The 16,084-nt window shown below is 59.2% G+C and overlaps 1 protein-coding gene and 1 long non-coding RNA gene across 2 annotated transcripts; one reads left to right on the forward strand and one right to left on the reverse strand.

The window, feature by feature from the left end:
* Window positions 1–266: 266 nt before the first annotated feature.
* ACVRL1 (activin A receptor like type 1) lies at window positions 267–13,995 on the reverse strand. The gene is made up of 10 exons (XM_054051290.1): window positions 13,671–13,995; window positions 8,364–8,434; window positions 6,261–6,485; window positions 5,775–5,974; window positions 5,570–5,669; window positions 5,079–5,225; window positions 4,730–5,005; window positions 3,505–3,702; window positions 2,251–2,381; window positions 267–1,548 (listed from the first exon to the last, which is right to left on the reverse strand). Exons 2-10 carry the CDS (start codon window positions 8,428–8,430, stop codon window positions 1,414–1,416), a joined length of 1,479 nt encoding a protein of 492 aa, XP_053907265.1. The 5' UTR covers window positions 8,431–8,434; window positions 13,671–13,995; the 3' UTR covers window positions 267–1,413.
* Window positions 6,666–13,664, forward strand: LOC128849443 (uncharacterized). The gene is made up of 3 exons (XR_008447395.1): window positions 6,666–8,452; window positions 9,926–10,174; window positions 12,734–13,664. It is a non-coding gene; the product is annotated as an uncharacterized LOC128849443 (long non-coding RNA).
* Window positions 13,996–16,084: the final 2,089 nt, after the last annotated feature.

Raw genomic sequence — 16,084 nt, forward strand, 5'->3', positions numbered from 1 at the left:
GTAGCCATGAGGGCCAGTAGCCACGGAAGGCCAGTAGCCACAGAGGGCCAGTAGCCGCGGAGGGCCGGTAGCCACAAGGACCAGTAGCCACAGAAGGCTAGTAGCCATGGAAGGCATGTAGCATGAGGGCCGGTAGCCACAAGGGCCGGTAGCCACAAGGGCCGGTAGCCATGGAGGGCTGGTAGCCACAGAAGGCTGGTAGCCAGGGTCGTATCCTGCCCCTTTCCCCCCCGGGAGAGGTTGGGCGGTCGTTAAGCGATAAAAGAGCTTTAGCACTTTATTCAATATATTAAAATCTTAATTAAATAATTCTGGAGGAAGACGCGAAGCGGGAGCTGCGGAAGGTCCGGGACCTGCGTCGACAAACATCCCCCACCGAGGGGTGCGTTGGGGTCCTGTGGGCTGGAGGGGCCACCGGAGCCCTCCGGAGGACATCGACCTGTGGGCAAAGACCAAAGGGAATGGGGAACGCTGGTGGCTCCTCAAGGGAAGGATGAGGCCACTGCAGCTGTGGAAGGCCTCATCTTGATGGATCCCCATGGGTGCTGAGCCCTGGTTGCTCCTCAAGGGAAGAATGAGGCCGCTGCAGCTGTGGAAGCCTTCATCTTGGTGGGTCCCTATGGGTGCTGAGCCCTGGTTGCTCCTCAAGGGAAGAATGAGGCCACAGCACCTGTGGAAGCCTTCATCTTGGTGGGTCCCCATGGGTGCTGAGCCCTGGTTGCTCCTCAAGGGAAGAATGAGGCCGCTGCAGCTGTGGAAGCCTTCATCTTGGTGGGTCCCCATGGGTGCTGAGGCCCTGCTGGGTGCTGACAGCTCCTCAGGTTAGGATGAGGCCACCATGACTGTGGGAACCACCATTTCAGGGGTCCCTGTGGCCCACAGGGTGCTGAGACCCTATTTGGTGCCAGCATCTCCTCATCCCGGGGCGCCCCAAGATGTGCCAGGGTGCAGATCCAGCCCGGCCACGTGGACGCTGCGCTGGACCATCCTATCCCAACACCATCCAGGTCTCCTTGAGAAAGACACTGCCCAGCGCCGGCAACGTCCCCTCTGCTGATGCCCCGGGTGGGCAGGTTTGGGGCATCACCCATTGGTGGGTGCTCAGGGATGGAGTCGTCTCCGGTGCCCATCACCGTGGCATCCGGCCAGGGGGCTCAGGGTGGGCCGCCACCCTTTGGCACCCGTTGCCACCCGTGCTGCGCAGGCGAGACGCGCCGGCGTCGGGTAACCGATCCGGGGGTATTTTTAGAACCAGACTGGAAGATCTGAAGATTCCTCCTTTGATACTTTTTTTTGTCCCCTCCTATTTTTTTCCCCTCTTCGCCAATCCAAAAAGGGTGGGAGAGGTGGGGGCTGTGGGTGGGAATCCTTCCGTGACCGTGAGCTATCCCGGTGTTGGCTCCACCCGGGTGCTCACTGCTCCGATTTGGGCTTTTCCAGGCAGTTGTTCAGCTTCTTCAGCGTCTTTTTGATGCGCAGGGCGGTGAGGCGCGCCGAGGGGCTCTGGTACCAGCACTCCTTCATCACCTTCGCCAACGCCGACAGAACCTGACAGCGACATGGAAGGGGTTCATAGAATCCTGGGATGGGTTGGGTTGGAAGGGACCTCAAAGCCCATCCAGTCCCACCCCTGCCATGGGCAGGGACACCTCCCGCTGGATCAGGGGCTCCAAACCCCAACCAACCTGGCCTGGAACCCCTCCAGGGATGGGGCAGCCGCAGCTTCTCTGGGCACCCTGGGCCAGGGCCTCCCCACCCTCAGCGTGAAGAATTTCATCCTAAAATCTCATCTCAATCTCCCATCTTTCAGCTCAAAACTGTTCCCCCTCATCCTTCCCCTGATCCAGTGCCCCTCCCCAGCTTTCCTGGAGCCCTTTCCCTACTGGAAGCTGCTCTAAGGTCTCCCTGGACCCTTCTCTCCTCCAAGCTGAAGAACCTCAACTCTCCCAGTCTGTCCTCATACAGGAGGTTCTCCAGCTCTCGGATCATCTCCGTGGCCTCCTCTGGACTCGCTCTGACAGCTCCATGTCCTCCCTGTGCTGAGGACTCCAGAACTGCACACAGGGTCCAGGTGAGGTCTCACCAGAGCGGAGCAGAAGGGCAGGATCTCCTCCCTGCCTGCTGGTCCCACCGCTTTGGATGCAGCCCAGGACGCGGTTGGTTTCTGGACATATTGCCGGCTCATGCTGAGCTTCATGAGGTCAACAGTCCGGCTCAGGGTTGGAGGGAGCGGCCCCACCAGGGACTCACCGGATCACAGAAGAGGCGATTGGGGACCACAGGGGTCTGCTGGTCGATGCACACCACCTTCTTCATGTCCTCAAAGCTGGGGTCACTGGGGACAGTGTCAAAGAAAGGCGGCCGGTACTCCTCCACAATTCCTGTGGGAGAGGGGATTGGTCTGAGGGCAGAGAGGACGCAGGGTTCACTCCCCACCCTACACATCACAGCACCCATCATGACCACGCTGCATGGTGGGTGCACCGCAGGACCTTGCCGTGACTCCAGCACCAACTCCAGGAGTGGCTCCAGAGCCACTGGTGACTCCAGCACCACTTCCCGAACCACTGGTGGCCTCAGCACTACCTCCAGCACCAGTTCCAGAACCACTGGTGGCTCCAGCACCACCTCCAGCACTGCCGTAGTCCAGCACCAGCCCTACCATGAACAACAGCTCCAGCACCATCTCCACCACCACCACCACCACCTCCCAACACCGATGCCACCTCGCAGCCCGCCAGCTGGCCCAGCTAATCTCTGTTTAGCGCCTCCATATGTCTGTGTGTCCACGAGGTTTAACCTCTCGGGGCCACCTCAAGCACCCATCATCTCCCCGAACCCTATAAGGTGGCTCTTGAGCCTTGAGGTCCTCCAGATCCCCCATCTCCGATGCCCTGCGGCCACGCAGGGGCCGCACAGCCCATCCTGGAGGGTGAGGGTTCCTGGAAGGGTTAAAACCAGACGGCTGAAGGTCATCTGTGCATATGGCTTTGGTAATTTGGAGTAAATGTTTAATCTGAAGGAGCTCCGGGGCGGTAAATGAGATTATCCCGAGGCCAGACTGCGCCTCGGGGGGACCTCCTGCCTCACTCATCAGTGCCCACCATTTAATTAACGCTTCTAGAGGATGTGGGTGATGGGGAGCAGCGCCGGCTTCGCAGTCGCGAGGAGGCTCCTCTGCAGCGTGGTGGACCCCATCCCCATCGCTGCCCCCCCAAAGCCAAGCCCTGCCGGCCAGAGGTCCCGGCCGTGGCCGGATTCCAGGCAGTGTTCCATTGCTGCTTGTTTTCTAATCAGCGCTGAACAAACAAAGCGCTGATTGAGTCTAATGGGCCCTTTAATCAGGGAGCCGGGTGCTGACACTAGATTACAGTGTTTATAATTTACAGCTAATCTTCTGGGCGAAGGGAGAGAAAAAAAAAGAGCCCGACAGAAAAGAAGGGAAGGAGGGAGAAGGCGCTGAGCCCTCGCCGGGAGCGTAGCAGCCGGCCTGGAGCTGCTCACCGTTCACCACCGTCCGCCGGGCGATCTCCCACAGCACCAAGCCGTACGCCCAAATGTCTGTCTTCTTGTAGGACTCGAAGCAGTCGGTGCGGATCTGCTCGCTCAGCACCTCCGGGGCCATGTAGCGCTTGGTGCCCACCCGCGGGTTGTTGCCGATGTCCAGGTAGTCGCTGCCCTGGGAGTGCATGACGGCCAGCCCTGCAGGGATGCCGGCCCCGGTTAGAGCCGTGCTGGGCACTGCATCGTCAGGGTGCCGCATCCCTGGGGTACCACATCCCCAAGGGACCACGTCCCCAGGGTACCGCATCCCCAGGGTACTGCATCCCTGGGGTACCGCAGCACCAATATACCGCAGCCCCAGTGTACCCCACATGCCCAATGTACCACATCCCCAGGAACCGCATCCCTGGGGTACTGCATCCCCAGGGTGCCACAGCCTCGAGGTACCGCAGCCCCAATATACCGCATCCCCAATGTACCACATCCCCAGATACCGCACCCCCGGGGTACAGCAGCTCCAGGGTACCGCAGCCCCGGGGTACCGCAGCCCCAATATACCGCAGCCCCAATGTACCACATCCCTGGATACTGCACCCCCAGGGTACAGCAGCCCCAGGGTACCGCAGCCCCAGGGTACCGCAGCCCCGGGGTACCGCAGCCCTGGGGTACCGCAGCCCCAATATACCGCATCCCTAATGTACCACATCCCCAGATACCGCATCCCCGGGGTACCGCAGACCCAGGGTACCACAACCCCTACATACCACATCCCCAATGTACCGCATCCCCAATGTACCGCATCCCCAGGGTACCACAGCCCCAGGGTACTGCAGCCCCAATATACCGCATCCCCAATGTACCACATCCCACATCCCCAAGGTACTGCATCTCAAAGGTACCGCATCTCCAAAGTACCGCATCCCCAAGGTACCGCCCCCCTGGGGTACCACACCCCCAGGCTAGCACATCCCCAAGCTACTGCATCCTCGTGTTACTGCATCCCCAGCGTACCGCACCCCCAAGTTACCACGTCCCTAGAGTATCACATCCCCAAATTACCACACCCCAAAGTTACCACACCCCCAAGTTACCGCACCCTCAAGTTCCCACATCCCCGAGTTACTGCATCCCTGGGGTACCACATCATCAGGCCTCACATCCCTGGAGTATCATCACATCCCTCGGTTATGGCATCCCCAGGGTACCACACCCCACCCCATCTCACCCAGGTCAGCGATGCAGCACTGCCGGTTGCTTTTCACCAAGATGTTCCTGCTCTTTAGATCACGGTGGGCAATGGCGGGCTTGCCCTGGGTGCCAAAGATCTCCACGTGGAGGTGGACGAGGCCGCAGATGATGGAGGAGGCCAGTCCCAGGCAGGTCTCCACGTCCAGGGCCGTCCTCTGCAGGTAGTCGTAGAGCGAGCCATTCTCATGGTAGTGGGTGATGAGCCAGAGTTGGGTGCTGGAGTTCCTTGATGTCATGTCAGAGGCGATGAAACCTGGACAGGGAGAAGAGTTGGGACCGTGGAGCTACCACGCAGCCACCCCCGGCCACCTCGGCCCCCCACTCACCCAGAATGTTGTCGTGCCGGAGGAGGACGGTGTTGTAGATCTCTGTCTCACGGAACCACGATTGCTCATCCCGGGAGGAGAAGATCTTCACGGCCACACTCTCCCCGTGCCACACGCCTCGCCACACCTCTCCGTAGCGTCCTTTGCCTGCCATGACCGTGACACCGTGTCATGTAGCCCTTCAGCTCCTGACCTCCTCCCCACACCCAGCGTGAGGAAAACAGCTCCTGGTGTGGAGCACCATGGGGTGGTATAGTGTCCATGGGCCTTGGCCAACCACGACCCACCCGAGCAGCCACACTCTGCCCCTCACCAGCAAGACTTAAGGTCTTTATGGTGTCTTGGCTGAGATGGTCCCATCCAACCCCACCTCCTGGGTTTGGTGTTGTGGTGCCGTCGCTGGTTGCTGTGGGGCAGGGGTCTGGCATGGGCCGAAACACCAATTGGAGGGGTTGGGGCAACCTCCCACCGTGCCTGGCCGCTCTCCTTACCCACACACTCCACGAGGGTGATTTGCCGAGCCACGGTGCGCTGGACGAGGAAGGGCAACCCTGAGCCGCTGCCCGTGGTGCAGTCATCATTCAACAAGTCCTGCAAAGCCAGGGTGACACCGGGTCAGCCCAGCAGCCACTCTAGAGCAGGCACATCCCTCCCTCTCACACCAGATCTTGGGGGTCCCTCCTGGAGCTCACCCACCTCCAGAGTGCTGTCTCCCACCATGGATGCTTTCAGCATGAGGTCCATGTCTCCAAAGTCACTTTTCTTGTGGCGGTGCTGAGCGACCTTCCAGCAGAAGAGAGCTGTGAGCGCCGTGAGGACAAGGAGGGCAAGCAGCGGGACGAAGATCATCAGGAGGAGGTTGGGCAGGGAAGGCTCCTTTCCCAGGGTGTCTTCTCCTGGATGGAGGAAATGATGGATGAGAGCATGGATCTGGGAGAGTGGAGATCTTGGTGCTTGGGCTTGGACCTAGGAAGGGGGGATCTGCATTGGGGTCAGCCCCATGGATGGCAACTCTGCAGGCGCAGCCCAAGCAGAAACACCTGGGCACACCTCACTGGCCCCGTCCTACTTGGAAAAGGGCGACTCTTGAGGGGCTGAGTGAGGATGAGGATGATCTGGAGACCCAACCGCCGCTCCACCGCTCTCTGCCTGGCTCTTCGAAGAGGGCCGCGGCCTTTGTACCTTGAAGGAAGATCTCCAGCTCGGCGTTGCACATGCTGGACTCGCAGCACCTCATGCCGTACTGCTCCGTCACGGGCGTGTGGCAGTTCTCCAGGATGTTCTCGGAGAAGCAGCCCCTGTGCTGGGTGATGGTCCCATCCTCCTTCCTCTTGCTGATGAAGCACACCTTGCCGGTGCAGGTGGGGAGGCTGCAGTACGGAACATCACAGGCGCACAGCAGCTCATCTGCAGACATGAGGAGAGGGCGCGTTGTGCCATGGGACCACCACACTGGTGGCTTTGGGGACAGTGACATCTGTCCTAAAGACTCTTGAACCAGATTTCCAGAGTGGGTATCCAGGGACTGGCAGGGTTTGGGCTGAGGAAGGCGCTTGTGGGTGCTCAGGACCTTGAGACCTCCTGGAAAATCACTTTCTCATGGTTAGTGCCAGCCCTGAAGCTGGGGGTCACCTCTCCCCATGGCCTTGGAGAAGCTGTGGAGGGCCCATACCTCCAGCCCCAACAACTGGGATTGACTGGAAGGCACTGGCTCACAGCACATAGGGTCACATTCTGCTGTGGGGTCCCCTAGGGATGTAGAAGCCCCCCACTCGGGGGGCCACGTGGGGCTTGGAAGCCGGGATGGGACCAAAAGCCCCAAATTCAGGCGGTGTCTCCCCAGCAGGTGCCGAAGGGGATGTTGAGTTTTGGGAGTTGGGCACCAAACCTGAAGCTTCTTCAGCCGCCCCAAGGACGCTTCCCTGCGCCTCAACGCCGGCACAGCGCATGGCTGCACCCCCAACCTCCGGATTTAGCTCTGCCCTTTCTTACAGAAAGTATCCCCCCTGGAATCAGTGAGTTCAGCGTGAGGGCAGCCAGACAGAGGGTGGTGAGAGGATGGCCAGGAGGTGGCGAGGGGACAGATGGCTCCAGCCACGTCGTCTCCTGCACCCATCACCCCTCGCATGTTGCCTGGTGCTAGCACCATGGCGTGGGGTGAGTTCACCACCCTGAAGGTGGTGGCTTCATGGGCAGCATGAGGACCCGACAGAGAACGCGTTGCACCCCAGGAGCTCTGCAGCTCCTTCCTGGCAGGGAAGACCATAGAATGATGGAACAGGTTGGGTTAGAAGGGACCTCAAAGCCCATCCACTTCCACTCCTGCCATGGGCAGGGACACCTTCCACTGCAATAAGGGTTCTGAGCCCCATCCAACCTGGCCTGGAACCCCTCCAGGGATGGGACAGCCCCCACTGCTCTGGACAACCTGGGCCAGGGCCTCCCCGCTTGCATCATGAAGAATTTCTTCCTGATATCTCGTGTCAATCTCCCCTCTTGCACCTTCAAGCCGTTCCCCCTCGTCCTCTCCCTGCGCTCCCTCATCCAGAGCCCCTCTCCAGCTTTCCTGCAGCCCTTTTCAGTACTGGAAGGTGCTCTAAGGTCCCCACAGACCCTTCTCTTCTCCAGAACAACCCCAACTCTCAGCCTGGTCTCGTACAGGAGGTGTTCCAGCCCTCAGATCATCTTTGTAGCCATCTCTGGACTCGCTCCGACAGCCCCATCGCCTTCATATGTTGAGGATTCCAGAACTGGACACAAGACTCCAGAGGGGTCTTAGGAGAGCAGAGAAGAAGGGCAGAACCTCCTCCCTCGCCCTGCTGGCCACGCTGCTTCTGATGCAGCCCAGGACCCCCCCCTGCACCAACCCCAAGCCTGGATCCATCCCAGGTCACCCTGATGCTCTCCTGGGATCCTCGGCATCTCCTCCTTGCTCCCCACCACTGCTACCTTCACCCCTGCGAGAAGCCGCGTTTCAAAGCACACACACTCAAGCCTTTTCCTCATCTTCCCTCCTGTGACGTCAAAACGCTCGATAAACCATAATTAATTAATCCCAGCTCTTCTCTCTCGGAAGGAGGTCAGCACCTCAAGGGGGACAAACCCCTCACCGGGGATACCGGGGGTCCCCGAGGAGCTCTGCCTCGCTCGCTGGAGGCCAAGCGGCCCTCCATGGTGGTTTATTTGGAGCAGAGCGAGCGATGATGCTCCCAAAGGGCCGAGGGTTTATTTGACTGCGTGGGGGGGAACATCTGACACCTTCAACCGCTTTGGTTTGGGACTCACCGTCGGCGACGCCGAGGGAGAGGGTCAGCAGCGCCAGCAGCGCCCGGGCACGCGCTCCGCACGGCATCGTCCTGCGGGGAGCACAGGGGGTGAGAGGCAGCCCCTCCCAGACCCCCCAGACCCCTATAGACCCCCCAGACCCCTATAGACCCCCCAGCCCTCCCCCAGCCCTCCCCCAGCCCCCTGTAGACCCCACAGCCCCCCCACAGCCCCCTGTAGCTCCCCTATCCCCCTGCCCTCTGTAGACCCCCCAGCCCTCCCCCAGCCCTCCCCCAGCCCTCTATAGACCCCACAGCCTCCCCACAGCCCCCTATAGCTCGCCCAGACCTCTATAGACCCCCACAGCCCCCTATAGCTCCCCCAGCCCCCTATAGACCCCACAGCCCCCCCACAGCCCCCTATAGCTTGTCCAGCCCTCTGTAGCCCCCCCAGCCCCCCCAGCCCTCTATAGCCTCCCACAACCTTCCACAGCCCCTGAGAGCCCCCCATAACCTTACACAGCCCCCCAGTCCCCCACAGCTCTCTATAGCCCCCCCAAGCCCGTATAGCCCCCCAACAGCCCTGCATGACCTTCCACAGCCCCTCCAGTGCTCCATAGCCCCCCCCAATCTTCCATAGCCCCCACAGCCCCCCAACTCTCTATAGCCCCCCCAGCCCTGCACCATCTTTCACAGCCTCCCACAACCCTCCATAGCCCCCCACAATCTTCCACAGCCCCCCAGAGACCCCCCCAGCTCCCCACAGCCTCCTACAAACTTCCCCACCCCCCTCAGGCCCCCATAACCTCCCACAACCCACATCTCCAGACACCTCCCCCCCCCAATCTTATACTGTCCCCCCCAATCCTCCAGAATACTCCACACCCACCCACACCTTTTACAGCCCCCCCAGAATCCCCCCCCGTTCCTCCTGCACATCCCCAGAAACCCAATAGCCTTTCACAAATTTCCAGAGCCCCCGAGCCCCCCCCCCAACTTTCTACAGCCCCCCCAAAATCCCCCAGAGTCCCCCCACATCCCATGGAGCTCCTCGTTGGACTGGAGGCATCTGGGGGGGCTTTGGGAAGGAAGCGGGGGGGGGCATAGGGAAGCGATGGAAACTGGGGGGCAGGGAGAGGCGCAGAGGGGTGAGGTAGGATGTGCTGCTGCTTCCAAGCGGAGTTCGGCTCCGGACGTCCCGGGTACAGCCCTTCCTGAGAGCAGATCCCTGGGATCTCCTGAGCTTGGGGGATCTCCTGAGCTTGGGGGACCTCCTGAGCTTTGGGGGACCTCCTAACCAAGGCATGGGACACCACACTTGGGAGAATTCCAGAAGCAGGACCTCACCGTGGCTCTCCTATCCCAACATCCTGCCTTTACCACAGCCGCCTGGGGTCCCACCACCTCCCACTCCATCTCCATCCACCAGCTCCTTCGCTTTGCTCTCGGCGGTGAAGGTGTTCCCCTTCCCCAGGGCTGCTCCACCCAACACCACAGCCCGGTTCCCATCACTCCCAGACGCTTCTGACCCATTCCGAGAGGGTTTAATTAATTTTTTTCCCTTTTCTCCTAACGCTGCGGCAGATCCCAAAGGACAGAAAGATGGAACACGGCGACATGAGTTGTCACCACCCTCCAATCAGGCTGGGAAAGATGCTCTGGAGGGTTCCTGAGCTGCCGCTCCATGGTGAGGGAGAACCAACGAGAGGGAACGGCCTCAAGTTGCACCAGAGCAGGTTCAGATTGGACATCAGGGAATATTTCTTCACCAAAAGGGTTCTCAGGGCCTGGCAGAGGCTTCCTTGGGTGGTGGTGGAGTCGTCATCCTTGGAGGTACTTGAGAGATGGGCAGATGAGGCGCTCAGGGATGGTTTAGCTATGTTGGGCTTGATCATCTCCAAGGTCTTTTCCAACCAAATGATTCTCCGAGTCGGTGAAGGGAGGTTGGGGACAGGGATGGGGACACAGAGGCCGATTTGGCCCATTATGGAAGCACGCAGGGTGTTTTTCCCGTGGGATGCTGGCGATGGCTCTGGGTTAAGGTTCTCTCTTGGTTACCACCTACGATCCATGTGATGTTGTTTTGTTTGGACAGCAAAGCTGTGAGAGAAACCTCGAATGCCCTTTGTTTCATAGCCAAAATCCCTCTGGATTTTATGGAAGGGAACGAGTGAGGAGCCACTACATCGCCTGAGATCTCAGCTTCGGCCAGACCGGAGCTCTGGGATGGGGCTGGAAGCCCCCACACTGCATCGCTCACCCCTGGCTCTGCATGCACTGGTTTGGCCCCGGAGGAGCTGAGCGATGACACAAGCCGAGGCACCGCGGGCAGCCAAGAATCCCCCAACTTTGCCTTTGGGGGAAACTGAGCTATTTTTTCTCTCTTATTTTTCCTTAAAAAAAAGGACATATTTCTGCCAAGCCAAACACGACAAAGCCATCACTCACCTCCTGCCCTACGGCATCGCTGCCCCTTTCGCGTGACCGAGAGCTCGGCCGGCGGCAGCTGGGGCTCCTCAGCCCCTCCTGGGCTCATTCTTCGCCGTTCCCGACATAAACACGCCAAAGTCACCGTTTCCTGCAATTGAAGGAGCCCTGCCCAGGGCTGCCGGGACAGGAATCAAGATTGTTTAGATTCTGGCCTTGATGGGGACGCAGAGTCACGCAAACCCGGTCCTCGAGAGCACGCGCGGCTGGGGCTGATCCAGACAGGCTCCGTCCGCAGCCTAAAACCGGCTTTTCCTCCCCAAAATAGCTCACTAGCTTTTAGCTTGTGGGGAGGAAAGTAGCTTTTAGAAGTTTATTTTCCTCCTTAGAAGCTTTAGAAGTCCATCGAATTGGATATCAGGAAAAAATTCCTTCATGGAAAGGACTCTCGGGCACTGGTTGCCCAGAAAGGTGGTGGAGTTCCCATCCCTGAAGGTGTTTAAAAGCCAAGGGGGTGAGGTGGTCAGGGATGGTTCAGCAGTGGACAAGGATGGTTGGACTCAATTGTCTCAAAGGTCTTTTCCAACCTATCATTTTAAGACTGACCGGGTCCTGGAGGGCAGGACCTGGGTCTGGTCCTGGTTGCCCCATGCCAGGAGCACTGGTTGGGCTGATCTCCAGTTGGAGCAACAGCTGGACTCTCGGATGGCCTGGGATCAGCTTGAGCTTAAAGCGAAAACTCCCGTGTCACACGGAAAAGCCAAGTGGTGATGGGAATAAGTTGCTCTGATTGGATTCCGGAAGAAAGTTTTTCCCCATGAGAACATTAGAATCATCTCCCCAGGGGAGCGGTGGATTCTTCGAGCCTGGACATTCATAAGGCTCAGCTTGACAGGGTGCTGGGCCACCTCATCTAAACTGTAGATCACCTAAAAAGGTTGGACAAGATGATCCTTGAGGTCCCTTCTGACCTGGCATTCGATGATTGTATGAATCTACAATTCCCTTGGAGCTGGGCTGCTGCTCCCCAAGCCTCCAGGATGCTCCCAGGCACAGAGCTTCTCCTCACAGTCCTGAGAACCACCAAACACCCCGAGCTGAGTGTCCCAAGTGGTGCATTCCTTCCTCAAGGGCTCCATGAAATCCAGAGGGCTTTTTGCCATGAAACGGAGAACGCTGAAGGCATCTCCCACAATTCTGCAGTACGAGCAACACAATTGCATCTATTGATGGTGCTAAGCAAGAGTCAACCTTAACCCAGAGCCATTGCCAGCATCCCATGGGGGAAACATCCCAAGTGCTTCCATAACGGCTCAAATCGGCTCCTGTGTCCCCATCCCTGTCCTCAACCTCCCTTCCTTCTCTCTCACCATGAGCTGCAGCTCACACAACCTCCAGAGCATCTTTGCCAGCTTGGCCAGGGAGTGATGACAACCCCTGTTGCCGTGTTCCATCCTTCCATCCTTTGGGATGTGCAGCAGCGTTAGAAGAAGGGGGGCGGGAAAAAAAAAACAATTAAACCCTCTTGGAGGGGGTGTGGGTGCCAGCAGAAGAGGCTGGGAGTGATGGGAACCGGAGGCTGGAGCAACCCTGGGGAAGGGAATCTTCTTCACGTTGGAGAGCAAAGCCAAGGGGCTGGCGGAGAGAGATGGAGTGGGAGGTGATGGGACCCCAGGAAGGGGGTGGCTGGCTGCGATCGGGATGGCAAGGAGGGTCATAGAATCCTAGAATAGTTTGGGTTGGAAGGGTCCTTAAAGATCATCCAGTCCCAACCCCCCTTCCGTGGGCAGGGACGTCCCACTGGATCACTCTGCCCAAAGCTCCTTTGCTCTCACTGGCGTGGCTTGGTGGAACTTTGCAACACCAGCGCTTCCGCACACCCCCGTGGTTTCTGCTGCTGGCGGTGGGGGGTTTAGTTGCAGGACGCAGCTCGTGACTCAGTTCCCCTCTGTCGCCCTTTCCCAGGGAGCCAAGCACAGCGAGACCCTCGTGCTGCGTGATGCCAGCGCCGATGGATGCGTGATGGCACCGGCTGCGGGTGGACGGACACCACATTGGAGTCACCAAGAGCTTTGCTGCAGACCCCCAAGGCTTCAGCCTGGTTGCAGGCAACGGACAGAGGTTTTTTCTCCCCCATCCCCATAGCTGTGGGGTGATCACGTACGTAGCAAAGCCGCTGGCACCGTCCAGTGCAGCCCCCACAGGAGGGACATCCGCTCCGGCCCCTCTGGCACAGAGAGCAGCAAAACCAGCTTTGCACGGCCGGTGTCACACATGGTCCCTCGTGCAGGGAAACGTTCCTGCTCCGACCTTGTGGTCGAGTTCGAACGCCGGCAGTGGGGCAGAGCCCTCGGCGTGGCTCACGCCGGCTTCACTTTGGGCACTTTGCTCTGAAACGGGAGCACCTTCAGCAGCCGCTTGGCCCGCGCTCACCCACTCCTCCTCTAAGGGGTTTGGCTGTGCCGAAGCGGTGAATGGAGATGGTGTGTCCTGCAGTGTTGCTGTCGCCGGTGACCACTGCCCTCGCTGCCGCCTCCGGCCAGCACAGCTGTCACCTCTCTTTCCGTTTTTCCACATGCTTTTTCAAAATACATCCAAAATCCCCGTTTCCCGTGTCCGCTTTGGGCTTTTTGTACAGCCGGGTATCATTTCAGCTCTTTAGAAAGGACCTGGGGACGGATCCGGCTACCGCTACACTGATTTAAATCCACATCTACGCTCCCAGCCCCGCCAGAGCCCCCGTTCCAGCCTGCGCTAACCTTGATGTCAACATCAACATCCCACCAAACACGAAGGAAACAGGGCCAAATCCTGATTTCAGCTCCAAGGGATAAATGGGGAAGGAAACACTAAGCCTGGTGCAACCCTGGGCTTTGCAAGCGCACGGCGCTTCCCCACTCACCTACAGCATCCACGTCCCGCGGCACAGCCCGGCTCCCAGCGATCCCAAGCTCGGAAGCGACGCGCACGGCTCAGCCGGGGCAGCTCAGCTCCGTGTCCTGCACCCCAGCTTGGAGGGGCTTCATGGGGCCACTCGCCTCCCTCCACCCGTCCTGGCACCGTGGTGGCTCCCGTAGCCACAGCAGTGCCCGTTACGGTGGGCGAATGCCTCCGTTACTGGCCCCGGGGGGCTCGGCGGCCCCGTGGTGCTAACGCAGCCGCTCGGTGAATGCTCTGTGGTGTGGATGTGGGAGAAGTCAGAAAAATGTTTCTTATTACTGCCTCTTCCTGCCTGGCTTCTCTCCACCACTCCCAGCTAATAAAGCATTTCCTATTGCTGAGCACACATCCACCGCCAGCCTCCCTTCCTCCCGCACACCGGGCCCCAGCTCCATCCTGGTTGCTCTCCTTTGGACCACTTCTCCCACCACTGTCCTTCACCAAGCTATTTCTCATCCCGGTTTCCCAGGTTTCAGGGCAAACCCAAGCTCTTGGGCTGCAGCTGGCAGGAGGACATCCATCATTTCTCTTTCCGTGAACATCTAAAGACCTTTGGCAGAATGCAGCTGGTTGCTTTGATGGTGTTGAGGGTGGGAATCATAGAATGGGTTGGGTTGGAAGGGACCTCAAAGCCCATCCAGTTCCATGGGCAGGGACACCTCTCACTGGATCAGGGGCTCCGAGCCCCATCCAACCTGGCCTGGAACCCCTCCAGGGATGAGATCTGAGGGTTCTGGTTGACAGCAAGTGAGAATCATGGAACCAGGGGATTTTTTGGGTTAGAAGGAACCTCAAAGCCCATCCAGTCCCACCCCTGCCATGGGCAGAGACAATTCCCACTGGATCAGGGGCTCCAAGCCCCATCCAACCTGGCCTTGAACCCCTCCAGGGATGGGGCAGCCCCCACTGCTCTGGGCAATCTGTTCCAGGGCCTCCCCACCCTCACAGGAGAAAATTTCTTCCTACGATCTCATCTCAATCTTCCCCCTTCCAATATGAAGTCATTCCCCCTTGCTATGTGCGGCCGTCCCTCCTGCTCCAGCGTCCGACCATCACAGCTGCCCCATCCCTGGAGGGGTTCAAGGCTGGGTTGGATAGGTCTTTGAGCTCCCTGATACAGTGGGAGGTGTCCCGGCCCGTGGTGGAACTGGATGGGCTTTGAGATCCCTTCCAACTCAACCCATTCCACGACTGGAAAGATGGGAGCGTCGTGGCACAGTTAAGGGGCTCCCTGGTTATTCCACGCTCACCACAACACTCTTGGGGTGCTGCACTGGAGGGCAGGGCAGGTTTTCTCCCCCGGGGTGTAACACAGCAGATGCTCTGCTCTGGATGCAGAGGTTTTGCCGGGTGCCTCGTGCCACGCTGGCCCTTCATCCCCCAAATGTGGCTCTCGAGTGGTGGCAGCAGCCGGCGCTGGGACACGGGTGGTGGAGCCATTCCCACGGGGGGGGCTGGGCACTTCCCGCTCCCCTCAACATCTGGGACCATCGGCGCTGCGGAAGCACCGCTTCCCCTTTTGCCACACTGGGGTCGTCCTTTGAGCCACCCCATTCTCGGCAGTTTCACATTCCTCCTATCCCGCTCCAGCACCTTTCGGAGCCGCATCCCTGCCTTCATCCCGGCAGCTCCCCTGGCACGGTGACCCCATGCCCTGGGCTGGCAGGGGCAGCACTCGCATTGGCATCACAGCCTCTTTCCTAAGGAATTTACGGGGACTGAATAACCTCTCCATTCCCCATTACATCACCACCCCCGGTTACACCACGAACCCAGGGGGCACCCGGAGCCTCTCCATGCTGGAGCCGCACGGCTGCCATGCTTTGAGGTCTCGCCACCTGCCTCTCCCCTCCTATCGCCCATCATCTAGGAAGTTTAAACAAACAAAAAGCACAAAACCAGGATAAAACACGAAGGACCTTCACACGTGACCTTGCCCACGCCAGGGCTCGGAGCTTTGTGGAGCCGGCGTAGAGGAAACGGGTGGTTTCCATCAGATAGGAACCGCCCAGGAGGAAGCCGGTGCCTGCAGACGCTTTATCGCCTTTGACCATCTTTGCTCCAGCACAGGGGTCTCCGAGATCTGACCGGCGATTCGCTGCTTCCAGGGTTATTCCTGGATGGCTCCTGTGACCCTACCTCTTGCCATGGGGGCAGGCGCATGGTGGGCGCTGGCACCCCGCTTTTACGGCTTCGGAAAGGAGTTTGTCCCAAGCAACGGAGCTATCTTGTTCTCCGATGAGGGTTGGTGCCAGCGGCTTCGGTTCCTCCGCTTTCATCTTCCAAATGGGGCAGCTCCTATTTTTAAACTCTCAGCATCACCAGGGCTGCAAATCCTTGCTTAAAAAACTTCTAAAAGATACTAAGCCCTAACCC

Source organism: Cuculus canorus, chromosome 29 (genome assembly GCF_017976375.1).
Source record: "Cuculus canorus isolate bCucCan1 chromosome 29, bCucCan1.pri, whole genome shotgun sequence".
In the NCBI taxonomy this organism is placed as follows: Eukaryota; Metazoa; Chordata; class Aves; order Cuculiformes; family Cuculidae; genus Cuculus; species Cuculus canorus.